Source organism: Carcharhinus amblyrhynchos, unplaced genomic scaffold, assembly GCF_965287045.1.
Source record: "Carcharhinus amblyrhynchos unplaced genomic scaffold, sCarAmb.v2.hapA scaffold_43, whole genome shotgun sequence".
In the NCBI taxonomy this organism is placed as follows: Eukaryota; Metazoa; Chordata; class Chondrichthyes; order Carcharhiniformes; family Carcharhinidae; genus Carcharhinus; species Carcharhinus amblyrhynchos.
In genome coordinates this window covers 2,187,388-2,205,420 of record NW_027649784.1, presented here as the reverse complement: position 1 = coordinate 2,205,420, position 18,033 = coordinate 2,187,388, and the positions used below count along the sequence as shown (strand labels likewise).

The window sequence follows — 18,033 nt, the reverse complement described above, 5'->3', positions numbered from 1 at the left end:
TCAGAAGAAACCTGCTTAGAGGAATTTCCTGTTTGAAGGGATGTAATTCTTCAAGAGTGCCCGACTGTGGGAAGAGGTCCAGGAAAGAAGTGAGAAAGAAATGCCAGCGATCTTAGGTTCAAAGACCATTTCACTTCCCAGAATCCTCTGCACTTATTCTGGGATCACCTGGCTTTTATCCCAGCGAACCTGCCCTCCCCCACATCTGGAATGAAAATCAGCCATTTTTTTCCATGTCATGTTTGTGCAACCAGGAGATATACCAAACACACTCCTGACCCAAGAGTAAAAATCCATTTGGAAGTGTTCAAATGAAAAAACTAGATGAATTTAACAATGTTGCAGATTGTAGGTCAATGGGCCATGAGAATTCTGGGAATTTAAAAGTTGATGCTTTTCGATGCCGACGACATCTTGAAGGGACAACATATCTCCTAAAGATGACAAGAAGAAGAAAGATGGGGCTAAAGGAGGCAAAAAGGATAAAGATCCAGTGAACAAAACTGGAGGCAAGGCCAAGGAGAAGAAGCGGTCAAAAGGAAAAGTGAGAGACAAGCTGAACAACTTGATTCTGTTTGACAAAGCCATGTATGATAAACTGTTGAAAGAGGTCTCAGATTACAAACTCATCGCGCCTGCAGTCATCTCTGAAAGACTAAAGGTCAGAGGTTCTCTGGCTAGGGCTGCCCTGCAGGAGCTGCTTGCAAAAGGTATGAACAAGCTGGTGTGCAAACACAGAGCACAGATTATCTACACGTGAAACACCAAGGGAAGAAATGCATCTGCCGCTACAGATGATGCTTAAACAGATTCTACAATGGATTCCAACTGAAGACATTTAGATACAAGTGTAAAATAAAACTGTTGCACTATAAAAAAAAGAGTTGATGAGGTTATGAGTAATGAAGTTGTTACTTTGATACCATTGACAAACTGTCATATACTTTATAACTCTTACCACGTCATTGACCTTTTTCCTGCACAGAATTTAGTTACTAGAAGCTGTGACCTTCACCTAGGGATTTAGAATATCCTTCACAATGACTATCCCATGCATTGCGTCAGTGTTTTTTAACATGGGGTGTGGGAACCATTGTCGAGGGTCAAATACGTTGCTATGGATCTGTAGCCAGTGGGTAAGGACAGCAGATCTCCTTGCCTATCGGCCATTAGTGAACCAGATGGATTCTTATAGACTTTTAATTCCAGTTTTTTATTGGGTTCAAATGTTATCATCTGCTGTGATGGAATTTGAACCTGGGTCCCCAGAGCATTGTCCTTTGTCACTGAATTTATTGCTACTTTACTGATAATCTAGAGACCCAGGGAAATGCTCTGTGGACCCGAGTTTACCATTTTTAGCACCACGGAAAGCATTCTTTCTTGGTATGGCTCCTGCTCCGAACAAGGCCACAAAAAACAGCAAAGGGTTGTAAACATAGCCCAGACCACCATGCAGACCAGCCTCCTATCCATTGACTGTCTACACTTCTCGCTGTCTCAGAAAAGCAGCCAGCATAATCAAGGACCCCACACACCCTGGACATTCTCTCTTCCACCTTCTTCCATCGGGAAAAAGATACAAACATCTGAGGTCACGTACCGACCGACTCAAGAACAGCTTCTTCCCTGCTGCCATCAGACTTTTGATTGGACCTACTGGCTCTGGGAATCTATGAGGTGCTGTGGGCCATCAGTAGCAGCAGAATTGCACTCAAACATAATCTGTAACCTCATGGCCCGGCATATATCCCACACTACCATTATCACCAAGCCAGGGAATTAACCCTGGTTGAATGAAGAGAGTAGGACGGCATGCCAGGAGCAACACCAAGCATACTTAAAAATGAGATATTAACCTGGTGAAGTGACCAGAATGACTTGGGTGACAAACAGCATAAGCAGCAAGTAATCAACAGAGCTAAGTGATCCCCAACCAACAGATCAGACCCAAGCTCTGCAGTCCTACCACATCGAGCCAGGAATGGTGGTGGACAACTAAACAACTCACTGGAGAAGGAGGCTCCACAAATATCCCCGTCCTCAATGATGGAGGAGCCCAGCGCATCAATACAAAAGATAAGGCTGAAGCATTCGCAGCAATCTTCAGCCAGAAGTACTGAGTGGATGATCCATCCTGGCATCCTCAAGATGTCCACAGCATCACAGATGCCAGGCTCCAACCAACTGAATTTACTTCACCTGATATTAAGAATTGTCCGAAGGCACTGGATACTGCAAAAGTTCTGGGCCCTGTCAATATTCCAGCAATTGTACTGAAGACTTGCGCTCCAGCACTTGTCGCCCACTAGCTAAGATGTTCCAGTACAGCTACAACCCTGGTATCTACCCGGCAATGTGGAAAATTACTCAGGAATGTCCTGTACAGAAGAAACAGGGGAAACACAACCCAGCCAATTACTGGCCCATCAGTCAACTCTCGATCATCAATAAAGTGATGCAAAGGTCACCAACAGTGCTATCAAGCAGCACTTACTCAGCCATATAGTGCTCATGACACTCAGTTTAGGTTCTGTTGGGTCACTCGGCTCCTGACCTCATTAGGGCCTTGGTTCAAACATGGACAAAGCAGCTGAACTCAGAGTGAGGTGAGAGTGACTGCCCTTGACATCAAGGTATCATTTGACAGAGTGTGGCATCAAGGAGCCCTGGCAAAACTGAAGTCAATGGGAACCAGGGGGCAAACCTTCTGCTGGTTAGAGTCATATCTGGCACAAAGGTTGTGCTGGTTGGAGATCAACCATTTCAGCTCCAGGGCATCATAACAAGAGTTCCTCAGGGTAGTGTCCTAGGCCCAACCATCTTTAGTTGCTTAATCAATGACCTTCCTAACATCATACAGTCAGAAACGAGGATGTTCGCTGATGACTGCACAATGTTCAGCACCATTCGCGACTCCTCAGATACTGAAGCAGTCTAAATGCAGCAAGACCTGGACAGTATCTGGGTCTGGGCTGACAAATGGCAAGTAAGAAGTGCTAAGCAATGACCATCTCCAACGAGAGAGGATTAGAATACAAAAGCAGGGATGTACTGCTGAGGCTTTATAAGGCTCTGGTCAGATCACATTTGGAGAATTATGAGCAATTTTGGGCCCCATATCTAAGGAACAACAGGCTGGCCTTGGAGAGGGTCCAGAAGTGGTTCACAGACTCTGGGTCTGTACTCGATGGAGTTTAGAAGGATGAAGGAGGGGATCTCATTGAAACTTAAAGAATATTGAAAGGCCTGGATAGAGTGGATGTTTCCATTAGTAGGAGAGACCAGAATCCAAGGGCACAGATCTGAGTAAACAGACAAACTTTTAGAACCGAGATGAGGAGGAATTTCTGCAGCCAGAGGGTGGTGAATCTATGGAATTCATTGCCACAGAAGACTGTGGAGGCCAGGTCATTGAGTGTATTTAAGATAGATAGCTTCTTGAACGGTAAGGGGATCAAATGTTATGGGAAAAGGCAGGATAATGGGGTTGAGAAACATATCAGCCAAGATTGAATGGCAAAGCAGACTCGAGGGGCTGAATGGCCTAATTCTGCTCTAATGTCTTTTGGTCTTGTGGTCTAACCATCTCTGTTCAATGTTCAATAGCAGTTCCATCACTGACTCCCCCACTGTCAATATCCTGGTGGTTACTATTGACCAAAAACTAAACTGGACTCAGCCATATAAATACTGTGGCTACAAGAGCAGGTCAAAGGCTGGGAATCTTGCAGCAAATAAATCACCTCCTAACTCTCCAAAGCCTGTCCACCACCTACAAGGCACAACTCAGGAGTATGATGGAATACTCTCCACTTGCTTAGACGAGTGTGGCTTCAACAACATTCCAGAAGCTCAACACCATCCTGGACAAAGCAGCCCCACCTGATTGGCATCCCAACCCCGAACATTCACTCTCTCTACCACCGACACAGTGTTTACCACGTGTACCATCTACAAGATGCACTGCTGCAACTCACCAAGATTCCTGAGGCAATACCTTTCAAACTCATCACCTCTACCATCAAGAAGGGCCAGAGCAGCAGATAACTGGGAACACCACCACATGCAAGTTGAACACCTATCTGTTCCCCTAACTATCAAATGTCCTGCCACTATTGTCCTCCCACTCTTCTTCCTCACCCATCTGTGCAGCCAATCCACAGGCTTTGCTCTTGCTACACTCCTCTGAAGAACCAATCCCCCACCAGTATCCAAATAGAAAACCAGTTAATGAGAGAAATTGACTCCAGGAGCTCCTGCACTTCCTATCTGATATTCCTAGACTGTCTGCCAGCCATCCATTTCCCATCTGCCTGCTCTTGGTTAACCTCTATAAAATGTGTTAACTGCATTCTCCCCATCCTCACAAATGCACCACCACACAGTGAATCCAGCCATTTATCAAATCTGAAATCAGAACTCAAATTTCTGCAGCTGGCAGCACTTCGTACACGTGGTCATCAGGAAGCATCCATGACTTTCCACATGTTACACGATGGGTATTCTACATGGCTTGTTGTAAGAGTTGTTAGTAGATCTTGCAAGGCATTCAGAGACTTGTATGATTGAAAATTAAGGATGGAACTTTCCTGTTCCACCTGCCACGGGAATTCCCATGGGCAGGGAGACAGACCACACAAAGGTCCATTGATCTTGAATGGGAGTTTCTGGTTTCGGGGCGAGCACAGCAGGAAAATCCTGCCCTAAGTGTTTATTACACAAAATATACATAGCTTTAAAGTATGGATAACTAGGTGCTATATTCTTGCTGACTTCTATCAAACTTTCTTTACACACAGTTTATTATCATGTGATTCCTTATGAAGCTTATTAATGTTTTTCTTCCCCACAGTAACTACACTGCTGTTTCAGTTGCCTTTGTTATAGAGTTAACTGTGGCACTTTTATACAAGCTTAACAACTTCTCCTGGGCATTTAGTTCCTTTTGTAACATTTCTTCCATGGTCACTAACTGCTCCTTAGCCTCTTTCAATTCACTCATTAGATCATCAATCTGTTTCTTAGAATTTTCCCTATTTGCTTTCAAAGTCTGGATGTCCTCTTCCATACTGCACATCTCATCCTTCACGTTCTTTGGATTGGACCTAAATTCAAGAATTTCATCAGTTTTGATTGTTATCTCTGTATTCAACAAGCTGTCCTGATGCATTAACAATTCCACCTCCTGTTCCAAGCATTCTTCATGAAACTAAATAGAGGCTTTAGGAAGATCAAATTCCAATTGAAAATCTCTTTTGTTGAAATTGCTTCTATAAATTTATCATTTAGGTGTTTCAAGTCTTGCTTCAAGCCTTCTACTTCTTTTGAGTGACACTCCAGTGTTCGTTCCTCATTTTTCATTAGCAAACTCATCTTTTGTCTGTAAATATGATTCATATGTTCCCTTAGCAGAGCCTAATTTCTCTGTGCAATTCCTCAAGCTCACTTTCTGTAATTATACTCCTGGTAGTTGTTTCTCAGACTCTTCATGGTCTTTTATGAGGATTTCTACTTGGTCTGGTACTCTAAGTTTTATTATTTTCATTCATCCATTTAATTTTTCAACAATTCAATGACTCACAGCAACTTTGAGGCATCCAGTACTTTTCCTTCTAGTCCCTTGATCTTCAGCTTCACATTTACATTTTCTGATCTTACTTATGCGTTTCTTTTTCTGTATGCAGCAGAGCTTTGTCTCTGCACATCATTTGGGTTTCACTGTAAGCCAGGTCTGAGTCCAGTGAGGTATGAACCTGTTTTAGTTATAGAGTTATAGAGGTTTACAGCACGGAAACAGCCCTTAGGCCCAACTTGTCCATGCCCTGTTTTTTTAACCCCGAAGCTAGTGCCAACTGCCCGAGTTTGACCCGTATCCCTCTATACCCATCGTACCCATGTAACTGTCTAAATGCTTTTAAAAAGACAGAATTGTACCCGCTTCTACTACTATCTCTGGCAGCTCGTTCCAGACACTCACCACCCTGTGTGAAAGAATTGCCCCTCTGGACCCTTTTGTATCTCTCCCCTCTCACCTTAAATCTATGCCCTCTAGTTTTAGATTCCCCTACATTTGGGAAAAGATATTGACTGTCTAACTGATCGATGCCCCTCATTATTTTATCGACCTCTATAAGTTCACCCCTCAGCGTCCTACGCTCCAGAGAAAAAAGTCCCAGTCTATCCAGCCTCTCCTTATAACTCAAACCATCAAGACCCGGTAGCACCCTAGTAAATCTTTTCTGCATCCTTTCTAGTTTAATAATATCCTTTCTAAAATAGGGTGACCAGAATTGCGCACAGTATTCCAAGTGTGGCCTTATCAATGTCTTGTACAACTTCAACAAGACGTCCCAACTCCTGTATTCAATGTTCTGACCAATGAAACCAAGCATGCCAAATGCCTTCTTGACCACTCTGTCCACCTGAGACTCCACTTTCAAGGGGCTATGAACATGTATCCTGAGATCTCTTGGTTCTGTAACTCTCCCCAACACCCTACCATTAACTGAGTAAGTCCTGCCGTTGTTCAATCTACCAAAATGCGTCACCTCACATTTATCTAAATTAAACTCCATCTGCCATTCGTCAGCCCACTGGCCCAATTGATCAAGATCCCATTGCAATCCTAGGTAACCTTCTTCACTGTCCACTATGCTACCAATCTTGGTGTCATCTGCTAACTATGCCGAGTAAATTCTCATCCAAATCATTAATATAAATGACAAATAACAGTGGGCCCAGCACTGATCCCTGAGGCACACCGCTGATCACAGGCTTCCAGTTTGAAAAACAACCCTCTACAACCACCCTCTGTCTTCTGTCATCAAGCCAATTTTTTATCCATTTGGTTACCTTACCCTGGATCCTGTGAGATTTAACCTTATGCAACATCCTTCTATGTGATACCTTGTCAAAGGCCTCACTAAAGTCCATGTTGACAACATCAACTGCACTGCTCTCATCTATCTTCTTGGTTACCCCTTCAAAAAACTCAGTTACATTTGTGAGACATGACATGAAAGTGGAACTGAGCCACTTCAGATCAGCCATAATCTTATTGAATGGCGGGGCAGGCTCGAATGGCTAGATGGCCTACTCCTGCTCCTATTTCTTATTTTCCACTTGCAAAGCCATGCTGACTGTCCCTAATCAGTCCTTGCATCTCTAAATGCCTGTAGATCCTGTCTCTCAAAATACCTTCCAATGACTTACCCACTACAGATGTGAGGCTCACTGGCCTGTAGTTCCCAGACTTTTCCCTGCAGCCCTTTTTAAACAAAGGCCCAACATTTGCCACCCTCCAAACTTCAGGCACCTCACCTGTGACTATCGATGATTCAATATCTTTGCTAGGGGACCTACAATTTCATCCCTAGCCTCGCATAGTGTCCTGGGATACACTTCAGCAGGTCCCAAGGACTTACCTACGTTGATGTGCTTTAAGACTTCCAGCCCCTCCTTCTCTGTAATATGTACACTCCTCAAGACATCACTATTTATTTCCCCGAGTTCCCTAACATCCATACTGTTCTCAACAGCGAATACTGATGAGAAATATTCATTTAGGATCTCACCCATCTCTTGTGGATCTGCACATAGATGACCTTGTGGATCCTTAAGCGGTCCGACCCTCTTCCTAATTACTCCTTTGCCCTTTGTGCATTTGTAGAAGCTCTTTGGATTCTCCTTTGCCTTATCTGCCAAAACAATCTCATGTCCGTTTTTTTGCCCTCCTGATTTCTCTCTTCATTCCTGTCCTGCACCCTCTATACTCTTCAACAGATCCACTTGATCCCAGCTGCCTTTGTATGTCACGCGCCTCCTTCTTCTTGACCAGAGCCTCTATATCCCAAGTCATCCAGGTTTCCTTACTTCTACTAGTAAGGTAATCAAGCTCTTTGTGGCTTCATTATCCGCTCACAGCTTGGAAAGCTCTAGAGATTTTCCTTTCAATCCTTCCTCTTTTTCATTCAGCTGGTTCAGTCTCTTTCTTGTACCTCTTGACTTCTTCCTAGAATATAGAAAATTGCTGAGTCTTCTCAGACTGCTATCAAATTAATCATGTTTCTCTTCATAATTTTCCAGATAACAATCTGATGACTCTTGGAGCATATGAAGCTCAATCAACAGGTTTCCCTTTACTTAGTGAAACTTGAGTTTTCTTGTAATTGTCAATTTGGTTCTGCTGCTCCTCCATTTTGTTTGTGATAACTTGGCCACAAAAAGGTAGTCAAATGCATTGTGGTATTCAATCTTCTTTACTTCTAAAAATATTGAAATATAGTACAGCATGGACTCAGAACTGGAGGTAGCTATTACATAGGTCCCTCTTGGTAACACTAAACTCATGAAAGTCTGCCCTACCAATCACATCATTCATATATGCTCATACCCACTAAAGATATCAATATATATATGCAAATAGGAAGGTGCTGACTAAAACACTTTTGTTCACCTGCCATCTGCAATTTACCAAACAAGTAGAAATGGGTCAGTATTTTCAGAAAGTTATATTTTTAAACCTTCCAGCTGCTTCTCAGTTTCCTCCTCCCTCAGCACTAAACTCTGGCTTATGCTCTTCATTGTGCTGAAATGGTCTGAGACTGACTTGTGTTTTGCTTGGGTATCGTCTCCCTCACAATGGGCTCTCTGTGTCCTTCTGCTGTTTTATCAGGGTGTTCTATACCTTTTCTTGATGTTTGCATTCTCAGCAAACCAGAAATTTAAAATATTTGTCAAAAGTTTTCAATATTGCATCAATATCGCTGAGGATTCATCAATGCTTTTAGCAGGATTCCTTCATCAGCTCACCCACTCTCTGTCCATTTCCTTTTTATACTAATAACAGAAATATTCCATCATAAGATCTGCTGCTGCATTAACAAGAATTGAGTTCATTGTGTATCAAGACCTCCCATTGCTCTGAAAGCACTGTTGACATGAATAAATCACAGTAATCAGCAGTCATTAAGCATTATATTTGATGTAATGCCTGCATTGTGATCAACAAGTGTTGTTAAGTCACTGACCAAGATTCTGTAGCTCAAATCTTGAAGTGATCAATTCTGGCGCAAGTCCTTTGAACAGCAATGTGAATGAGCTTACTATTGTTAAAACTCTGCATTCTGTTCGATAAATACAGATTATTTATGTCATCTCTTTTTACGTCCACAGCAATTAAAACATCCACCAGCGACATCTCCCCCACCTCCCTCTCGAGCACCACCTTCTCATCCTATTCCAACAACACCCCATCCCCCAACGACTCCTCCTCCTCTTCCAACATCAACACCCCATCCCCCAACGACTCCTCCTCCTATTCCAACAACACCCCATCCCCCAACGACTCCTCCTCCTCTTCCAACATCAACACCCCATCCCCCAACGACTCCTCCTCCTATTCCAACAACACCCCATCCCCCAATGACTCCTCCTCCCATTCCAACAACACCCCATCCCCCAACGACTCCTCCTCCTCTTCCACCAACACCCCATCACCCAACGAATCCTCCTCCTCTTCCACCAACACCCCATCCCCCAACAAATCCTCCCCCTCTTCCACCAATACCCCATCCCCCAACGACTCCTCCTCCCATTCCAACAACACCCCATCCCCCAACGACTCCTCCTCCTCTTCCACCAACACCCCATCACCCAACGAATCCTCCTCCTCTTCCACCAACACCCCATCCCCCAACGACTCCTCCTCCTCTTCCACCAACACCCCATCCCCCAACGACTCTTCCTCCTCTTCCAACATGAGCACCCCATCCCCCAACGACTCCTCCTCCTCTTCCACCAACACCCTATCCCCCAACGACTCCTCCTCCTCTTCCACCAACACCCCATCCCCCAATGACTCCTCCTCCTCTTCCACCAACACCCCATCCCCCAACGACTCCTCCTTCTCTTCCACCAACACCCCATCCCCCAATGACTCCTCCTTCTCTTCCACCAACACCCCATCCCCCAACGACTCCTCCTCCTCTTCCACCAACACCCCATCCCCCAATGACTCCTCCTCCTCTTCCACCAACACCCTATCCCCCAACGACTCCTCCTCCTCTTCCACCAACACCCCATCCCCCAATGACTCCTCCTCCTCTTCCACCAACACCCCATCCCCCAACGACTCCTCCTCCTCTTCCACCAACACCCCATCCCCCAACGACTCCTCCTCCTCTTCCACCAACACCCCATCCCCCAATGACTCCTCCTCCTCTTCCACCAACACCCCATCCCCCAACGACTCCTCCTCCTCTTCCACCAACACCCCATCCCCCAATGACTCCTCCTCCTCTTCCACCAACACCCCATCCCCCAACGACTCCTCCTCCTCTTCCACCAACACCCCATCCCCCAACGAATCCTCCTCCTCTTCCACCAACACCCCATCCCCCAACGAATCCTCCTCCTCTTCCACCAACACCCCATCCCCCAATGAATCCTCCTCCTCTTCCAACACCAACACCCCATCCCCCAACGACTCCTCCTCCTCTTCCACCAACACCCCATCCCCCAACGACTCCTCCTCCTCTTCCACCAACACCCCATCCCCCAACGAATCCTCCTCCTCTTCCAACACCAACACCCCATCCCCCAACAACTCCTCCTCCTCTTCCACCAACACCCCATCCCCCAACGAATCCTCCTCCTCTTCCAACAACACCCCATCCCCCAACGACTCCTCCTCCTCTTCCACCAACACCCCATCCCCCAACGACTCCTCCTCCTCTTCCACGAACAACCCATCCCCCAACGACTCCTCCTCCTCTTCCACCAACACCCCATCCCCCAACGAATCCTCCTCCTCTTCCAACAACACCCCATCCCCCAACGACTCCTCCTCCTCTTCCACCAACACCCCATCCCCCAATGACTCCTCCTCCTCTTCCACCAACAACCCATCCCCCAACGACTCCTCCTCCTCTTCCACCAACACCCCATCCCCCAACGACTCCTCCTCCTCTTCCACCAACAACCCATCCCCCAACGACTCCTCCTCCTCGTCCACCAACACCCCATCCCCCAATGACTCCTCCTTCTCTTCCACCAACACCCCATCCCCCAACGACGACTCCTCCTCTTCCACCAACACCCCATCCCCCAACAACTCCTCCTCCTCTTCCACCAACACCCCATCCCCCAACGACTCCTCCTCCTCTTCCAACACCAACACCCCATCCCCCAATGACTCCTCCTCCTCTTCCAACACCAACACCCCATCCCCCAACGACTCCTCCTCCTCTTCCACCAACACCCCATCCCCCAATGACTCCTCCTCCTCTTCCACCAACACCCCATCCCCCAACGACTCCTCCTCCTCTTCCAACACCCCATCCCCCAACGACTCCTCCTCCTCTTCCACCAACACCCCATCCCCCAATGACTCCTCCTCCTCTTCCACCAACACCCCATCCCCCAATGACTCCTCCTCCTCTTCCAACACCCCATCCCCCAACGACTCCTCCTCCTCTTCCACCAACACCCCATCCCCCAACGACTCCTCCTCCTCTTCCAACACCAACAACCCATCCCCCAACGACTCCTCCTCCTCTTCCACCAACACCCCATCCCCCAACGACTCCTCCTCCTCTTCCACCAACACCCCATCCCCCAACGACTCCTCCTCCTCTTCCACCAACACCCCATCCCCCAACAACTCCTCCTCCCCTTCCACCAACACCCCATCCCCCAACGACTCCTCCTCCTCTTCCACCAACACCCCATCCCCCAATGAATCCTCCTCCTCTTCCACCAACACCCCATCCCCCAACGACTCCTCCTCCTCTTCCACCAACACCGCATCCCCCAACGACTCCTCCTCCTCTTCCACCAACACCCCATCCCCCAACAACTCCTCCTCCTCTTCCACCAACACCCCATCCCCCAACGACTCCTCCTCCTCTTCCAACACCAACACCCCATCCCCCAACAACTCCTCCTCCCCTTCCACCAACACCCCATCCCCCAACGACTCCCCCTTCTCTTCCAACACCAACACCCCATCCCCCAACGACTCCTCCTCCTCTTCCACCAACACCCCATCCCCCAACGACTCCTCAACCTCTTCCACCAACACCCCATCCCCCAATGACTCCTCCTCCTCTTCCACCAACACCCCATCCCCCAACGACTCCTCCTCCTCTTCCAACACCAACACCCCATCCCCCAACGACTCCTCCTCCCCTTCCACCAACACCCCATCCCCCAACGACTCCTCCTCCCCTTCCACCAACACCCCATCCCCCAACGAATCCTCCTCCTCTTCCACCAACACCCCATCCCCCAACGACTCCTCCTCCTCTTCCACCAACACCCCATCCCCCAACAACTCCTCCTCCTCTTCCACCAACACCCCATCCCCCAACGAATCCTCCTCCTCTTCCACCAACACCCCATCCCCCAACGACTCCTCCTCCTCTTCCACCAACACCCCATCCCCCAACGACTCCTCCTCCTCTTCCACCAACACCCCATCCCCCAACGAATCCTCCTCCTCTTCCACCAACACCCCATCCCCCAACGACTCCTCCTCCTCTTCCACCAACACCCCATCCCCCAACGACTCCTCCTCCTCTTCCAACACCAACACCCCATCCCCCAACGACTCCTCCTCCTCTTCCACCAACACCCCATCCCCCAACGACTCCTCCTCCTCTTCCACCAACACCCCATCCCCCAACGACTCCTCCTCCTCTTCCACCAACACCCCATCCCCCAACGACTCCTCCTCCTCTTCCACCAACACCCCATCCCCCAATGACTCCTCCTCCCCTTCCACCAACACCCCATCCCCCAACGACGACTCCTCCTCTTCCACCAACACCCCATCCCCCAACAACTCCTCCTCCTCTTCCACCACCAACACCCCATCCCCCAACGACTCCTCCTCCTCTTCCACCAACACCCCATCCCCCAACGAATCCTCCTCCTCTTCCACCAACACCCCATCCCCCAACGACTCCTCCTCCCCTTCCACCAACACCCCATCCCCCAACGACTCCTCCTCCTCTTCCACCAACACCCCATCCCCCAACGACTCCTCCTCCTCTTCCTCCCACACCCCATCCCCCAACGACTCCTCAACCTCTTCCACCAACACCCCATCCCCCAATGACTCCTCCTCCTCTTCCACCAACACCCCATCCCCCAACGACTCCTCCTCCTCTTCCAACACCAACACCCCATCCCCCAACGACTCCTCCTCCCCTTCCACCAACACCCCATCCCCCAACGACTCCTCCTCCTCTTCCACCAACACCCCATCCCCCAACGACTCCTCCTCCTCTTCCACCAACACCCCATCACCCAACGACTCCTCCTCCCCTTCCACCAACACCCCATCCCCCAACGAATCCTCCTCCTCTTCCACCAACACCCCATCCCCCAACGACTCCTCCTCCTCTTCCACCAACACCCCATCCCCCAACAAGTCCTCCTTCTCTTCCACCAACACCCCATCCCCCAACGAATCCTCCTCTTCTTCCACCAACACCCCATCCCCCAACGACTCCTCCTCCTCTTCCACCAACACCCCATCCCCCAACGAATCCTCCTCCTCTTCCACCAACACCCCATCCCCCAACGACTCCTCCTCCTCTTCCACCAACACCCCATCCCCCAACGACTCCTCCTCCCCTTCCACCAACACCCCATCCCCCAACGACTCCTCCTCCTCTTCCACCAACACCCCATCCCCCAACAACTCCTCCTCCTCTTCCACCACCAACACCCCATCCTCCAACGACTCCTCCTCCTCTTCCACCAACACCCCATCCCCCAACGAATCCTCCTCCTCTTCCACCAACACCCCATCCCCCAATGAATCCTCCTCCTCTTCCACCAACACCCCATCCCCCAACGACTCCTCCTCCTCTTCCACCAACACCCCATCCCCCAACGAATCCTCCTCCTCTTCCACCAACACCCCATCCCCCAACGACTCCTCCTCCTCTTCCACCAACACCCCATCCCCCAATGACTCCTCCTCCTCTTCCACCACCAACCCCCCATCCTCCACCACCCCCTCCTCTTCCAACACCAACACTCCATCCTCCTCCACCTCCCCCTCCTCTTCTTCTTCCACCACCAACCCCACATCCTCCACCACCTCCTCCTCTTCCACCACCAACCTCCCCTCCTCCACCACCTCCTCCTCCTCTTCCACCACCAACCCCCCATCCTCCACCACCAGCCCCCCATCCTCCACAACCTCCTCCTCCTCTTCCACCACCAACCCACCACCCTCCACCTCCACCTCCTCTTCCACCACCAACCCCCCATCCTCCACAACCTCCACCTCCTCTTCCACCACCAACCCGCCATCCTCCACCACCTCCTCCTCCTCTTCCACCACCAACCCCCCATCCTCCACCACCTCCTCCTCCTCTTCCACCACCAACCCACCACCCTCCACCTCCTCCTCCACTTCCACCACCAACACCCCATCCTCCACAACCTCCACCTCCTCTTCCACCACCAACATCCCATCCTCCACAACCTCCACCTCCTCTTCCACCACCAACCTCCCATCCTCCACAACCTCCACCTCCTCTTCCACCACCAACATCCCATCCTCCACAACCTCCACCTCCTCTTCCACCACCAACACCCCATCCTCCACAACCTCGACCTCCTCTTCCACCACCAACCCACCACCCTCCACCTCCTCCTCCTCTTCCACCACCAACCCCACATCATCCACCACCACCACCTCCTCTTCCACCACCAACCCGCCATCCTCCACAACCTCCACCTCCTCTTCCACCACCAACACCCCATCCTCCACAACCTCCACCTCCTCTTCCACCACCAACCCACCATCATCCACAACCGCCACCTCCTCTTCCACCACCAACACCCCATCCTCCACAACCTCCACCTCCTCTTCCACCAGAAACCCTCCATCCTCCACCACCTCATCCTCCTCTCCCACCACCAACCCCCCATCCTCCACCATCTCCTCCTCCTCTTCCACCACCAACCCCCCATCCTCCACCTCCTCCTCCTCTTCCAACACCAACACTCCATCCTCCTCCACCTCCCCCTCCTCCTCCTCTTCCACCACCAACACCACATCCTCCACCACCTCCTCCTCCTCTTCCACCACCAACCCCCCATCCTCCACCACCTCCTCCTCCTCTTCCACCACCAACCCACCACCCTCCACCTCCTCCTCCTCTTCCACCACCAACCCCACATCATCCACCACCACCACCTCCTCTTCCACCACCAACCCACCATCCTCCACAACCTCCGCCTCCTCTTCCACCACCAACACCCCATCCTCCACAACCTCCACCTCCTCTTCCACCACCAACCCCCCATCCTCCACAACCTCCACTTCCTCTTCCACCACCAACACCCCATCCTCCACAACCTCCACTTCCTCTTCCACCACCAACACCCCATCCTCCACAACCTCCACCTCCTCTTCCACCACCAACACCCCATCCTCCACAACCTCCACCTCCTCTTCCACTACCAACACCCCATCCTCCACAACCTCCACCTCCTCTTCCACCAGAAACCCTCCATCCTCCACCACCTCATCCTCCTCTCCCACCACCAACCCCCCATCCTCCACCATCTCCTCCTCCTCTTCCACCACCAACACCCCATCCTCCACCTCCTCCTCCTCTTCCACCACCAACCCCCCATCCTCCACCACCCCCTCCTCTTCCAACACCAACACTCCATCCTCCTCCACCTCCCCCTCCTCTTCTTCTTCCACCACCAACCTCCCCTCCTCCACCACCTCCTCCTCCTCTTCCACCACCAACCCCCCATCCTCCACCACCAGCCCCCCATCCTCCACAACCTCCACCTCCTCTTCCACCACCAACCCTCCATCCTCCACAACCTCCACTTCCTCGTCCACCACCAACATCCCATCCTCCACAACCTCCATCTCCTCTTCCACCACCAACACCCCACCCTCCACAACCTCCACCTCCTCTTCCACCACCAACCCACCACCCTCCACAACCTCCACCTCCTCTTCCACCACCAACACCCCATCCTCCACAACCTCCACCTCCTCTTCCACCACCAACCCACCACCCTGCACAACCTCCACCTCCTCTTCCACTACCAACACCCCATCCTCCACAACCTCCACCTCCTCTTCCACCACCAACCCCCCATCCTCCACCACCTCATCCTCCTCTCCCACCACCAACCCCCCATCCTCCACAACCTCCTCTTCCACCAGAAACCCTCCATCCTCCACCACCTCATCCTCCTCTCCCACCACCAACCCCCCATCCTCCACCATCTCCTCCTCCTCTTCCACCACCAACACCCCATCCTCCACCTCCTCCTCCTCTTCCACCACCAACCCCCCATCCTCCACCACCCCCTCCTCTTCCAACACCAACACTCCATCCTCCTCCACCTCCCCCTCCTCTTCTTCTTCCACCACCAACCTCCCCTCCTCCACCACCTCCTCCTCCTCTTCCACCACCAACCCCCCATCCTCCACCACCAGCCCCCCATCCTCCACAACCTCCACCTCCTCTTCCACCACCAACCCTCCATCCTCCACAACCTCCACTTCCTCGTCCACCACCAACATCCCATCCTCCACAACCTCCACCTCCTCTTCCACCACCAACACCCCATCCTCCACAACCTCCACCTCCTCTTCCACCACCAACACCCCATCCTCCACAACCTCTACCTCCTCTTCCACCACCAACACCCCATCCTCCACAACCTCCACCTCCTCTTCCACCACCAACACCCCATCCTCCACAACCTCCACCTCCTCTTCCACCACCAACCCACCACCCTCCACCTCCTCCTCCTCTTCCACCACCAACCCCACATCATCCACAACCTCCACCTCCTCTTCCACCACCAACCCCCCATCCTCCACAACCTCCACCTCCTCTTCCACCACCAACCCCCCATCCTCCACCACCTCCTCCTCCTCTTCCACCACCAACACCCCATCCTCCACAACCTCCACCTCCTCTTCCACCACCAACACCCCATCCTCCACAACCTCCACCTCCTCTTCCACCACCAACACCCCATCCTCCACAACCTCCACCTCCTCTTCCACCACCAACACCCCATCCTCCACAACCTCCACCTCCTCTTCCACCACCAACACCCCATCCTCCACAACCTCTACCTCCTCTTCCACCACCAACACCCCATCCTCCACAACCTCCACCTCCTCTTCCACCACCAACCCACCACCCTCCACCTCCTCCTCCTCTTCCACCACCAACCCCACATCATCCACCACCACCACCTCCTCTTCCACCACCAACCCCCCATCCTCCACAACCTCCACCTCCTCTTCCACCACCAACCCCCCATCCTCCACCACCTCCTCCTCCTCTTCCACTATCAACCCCCCATCCTCCACAACCACCACCTCCTCTTCCACCACCAACTCCCCATCCTCCACCACCTCCTCCTCCTCTTCCACCACCAACACCCCATCCTCCACAACCTCCACCTCCTCTTCCACCACCAACCCCCCATCCTCCACCACCTCCTCCTCCTCTTCCACCACCAACACCCCATCCTCCACAACCTCCACCTCCTCTTCCACCACCAACACCCCATCCTCCACAACCTCTACCTCCTCTTCCACCACCAACACCCTATCCTCCACAACCTCCACCTCCTCTTCCACCACCAACACCCCATCCTCCACAACCTCCACCTCCTCTTCCACCACCAACCCCCCATCCTCCACAACCTCCACCTCCTCTTCCACCACCAACACCCCATCCTCCACAACCTCCACCTCCTCTTCCACCACCAACCCACCACCCTCCACCTCCTCCTCCTCTTCCACCACCAACACCCCATCCTCCACCACTACCAGCTCCTCTTCCACCACCAACCCCCCATCCTCCACAACCTCCACCTCCTCTTCCACCACCAACACCCCATCCTCCACAACCTCCACCTCCTCTTCCACCACCAACCCACCACCCTCCACCTCCTCCTCCTCTTCCACCACCAACACCCCATCCTCCACCACTACCACCTCCTCTTCCACCA

At 51.4% G+C, this 18,033-nt stretch overlaps 1 protein-coding gene and 1 pseudogene across 1 annotated transcript; both read left to right on the top strand.

Annotated features, from left to right (window-relative positions):
- The window catches only part of LOC145337078 (small ribosomal subunit protein eS25-like), a 29,018-nt pseudogene extending 28,213 nt beyond the window's left edge, over window positions 1-805 (top strand).
- Window positions 806-5,491: 4,686 nt separating this feature from the next.
- On the top strand, window positions 5,492-16,310 carry LOC145337077 (uncharacterized; the record flags this gene model as incomplete). Its single annotated transcript, XM_080181825.1, has 4 exons — window positions 5,492-5,523; window positions 14,201-14,840; window positions 14,931-14,984; window positions 16,257-16,310. Coding segments are annotated over exons 1-4 (780 nt in total), but the record flags the coding sequence as incomplete, so codon positions are not given.
- Window positions 16,311-18,033: the final 1,723 nt, after the last annotated feature.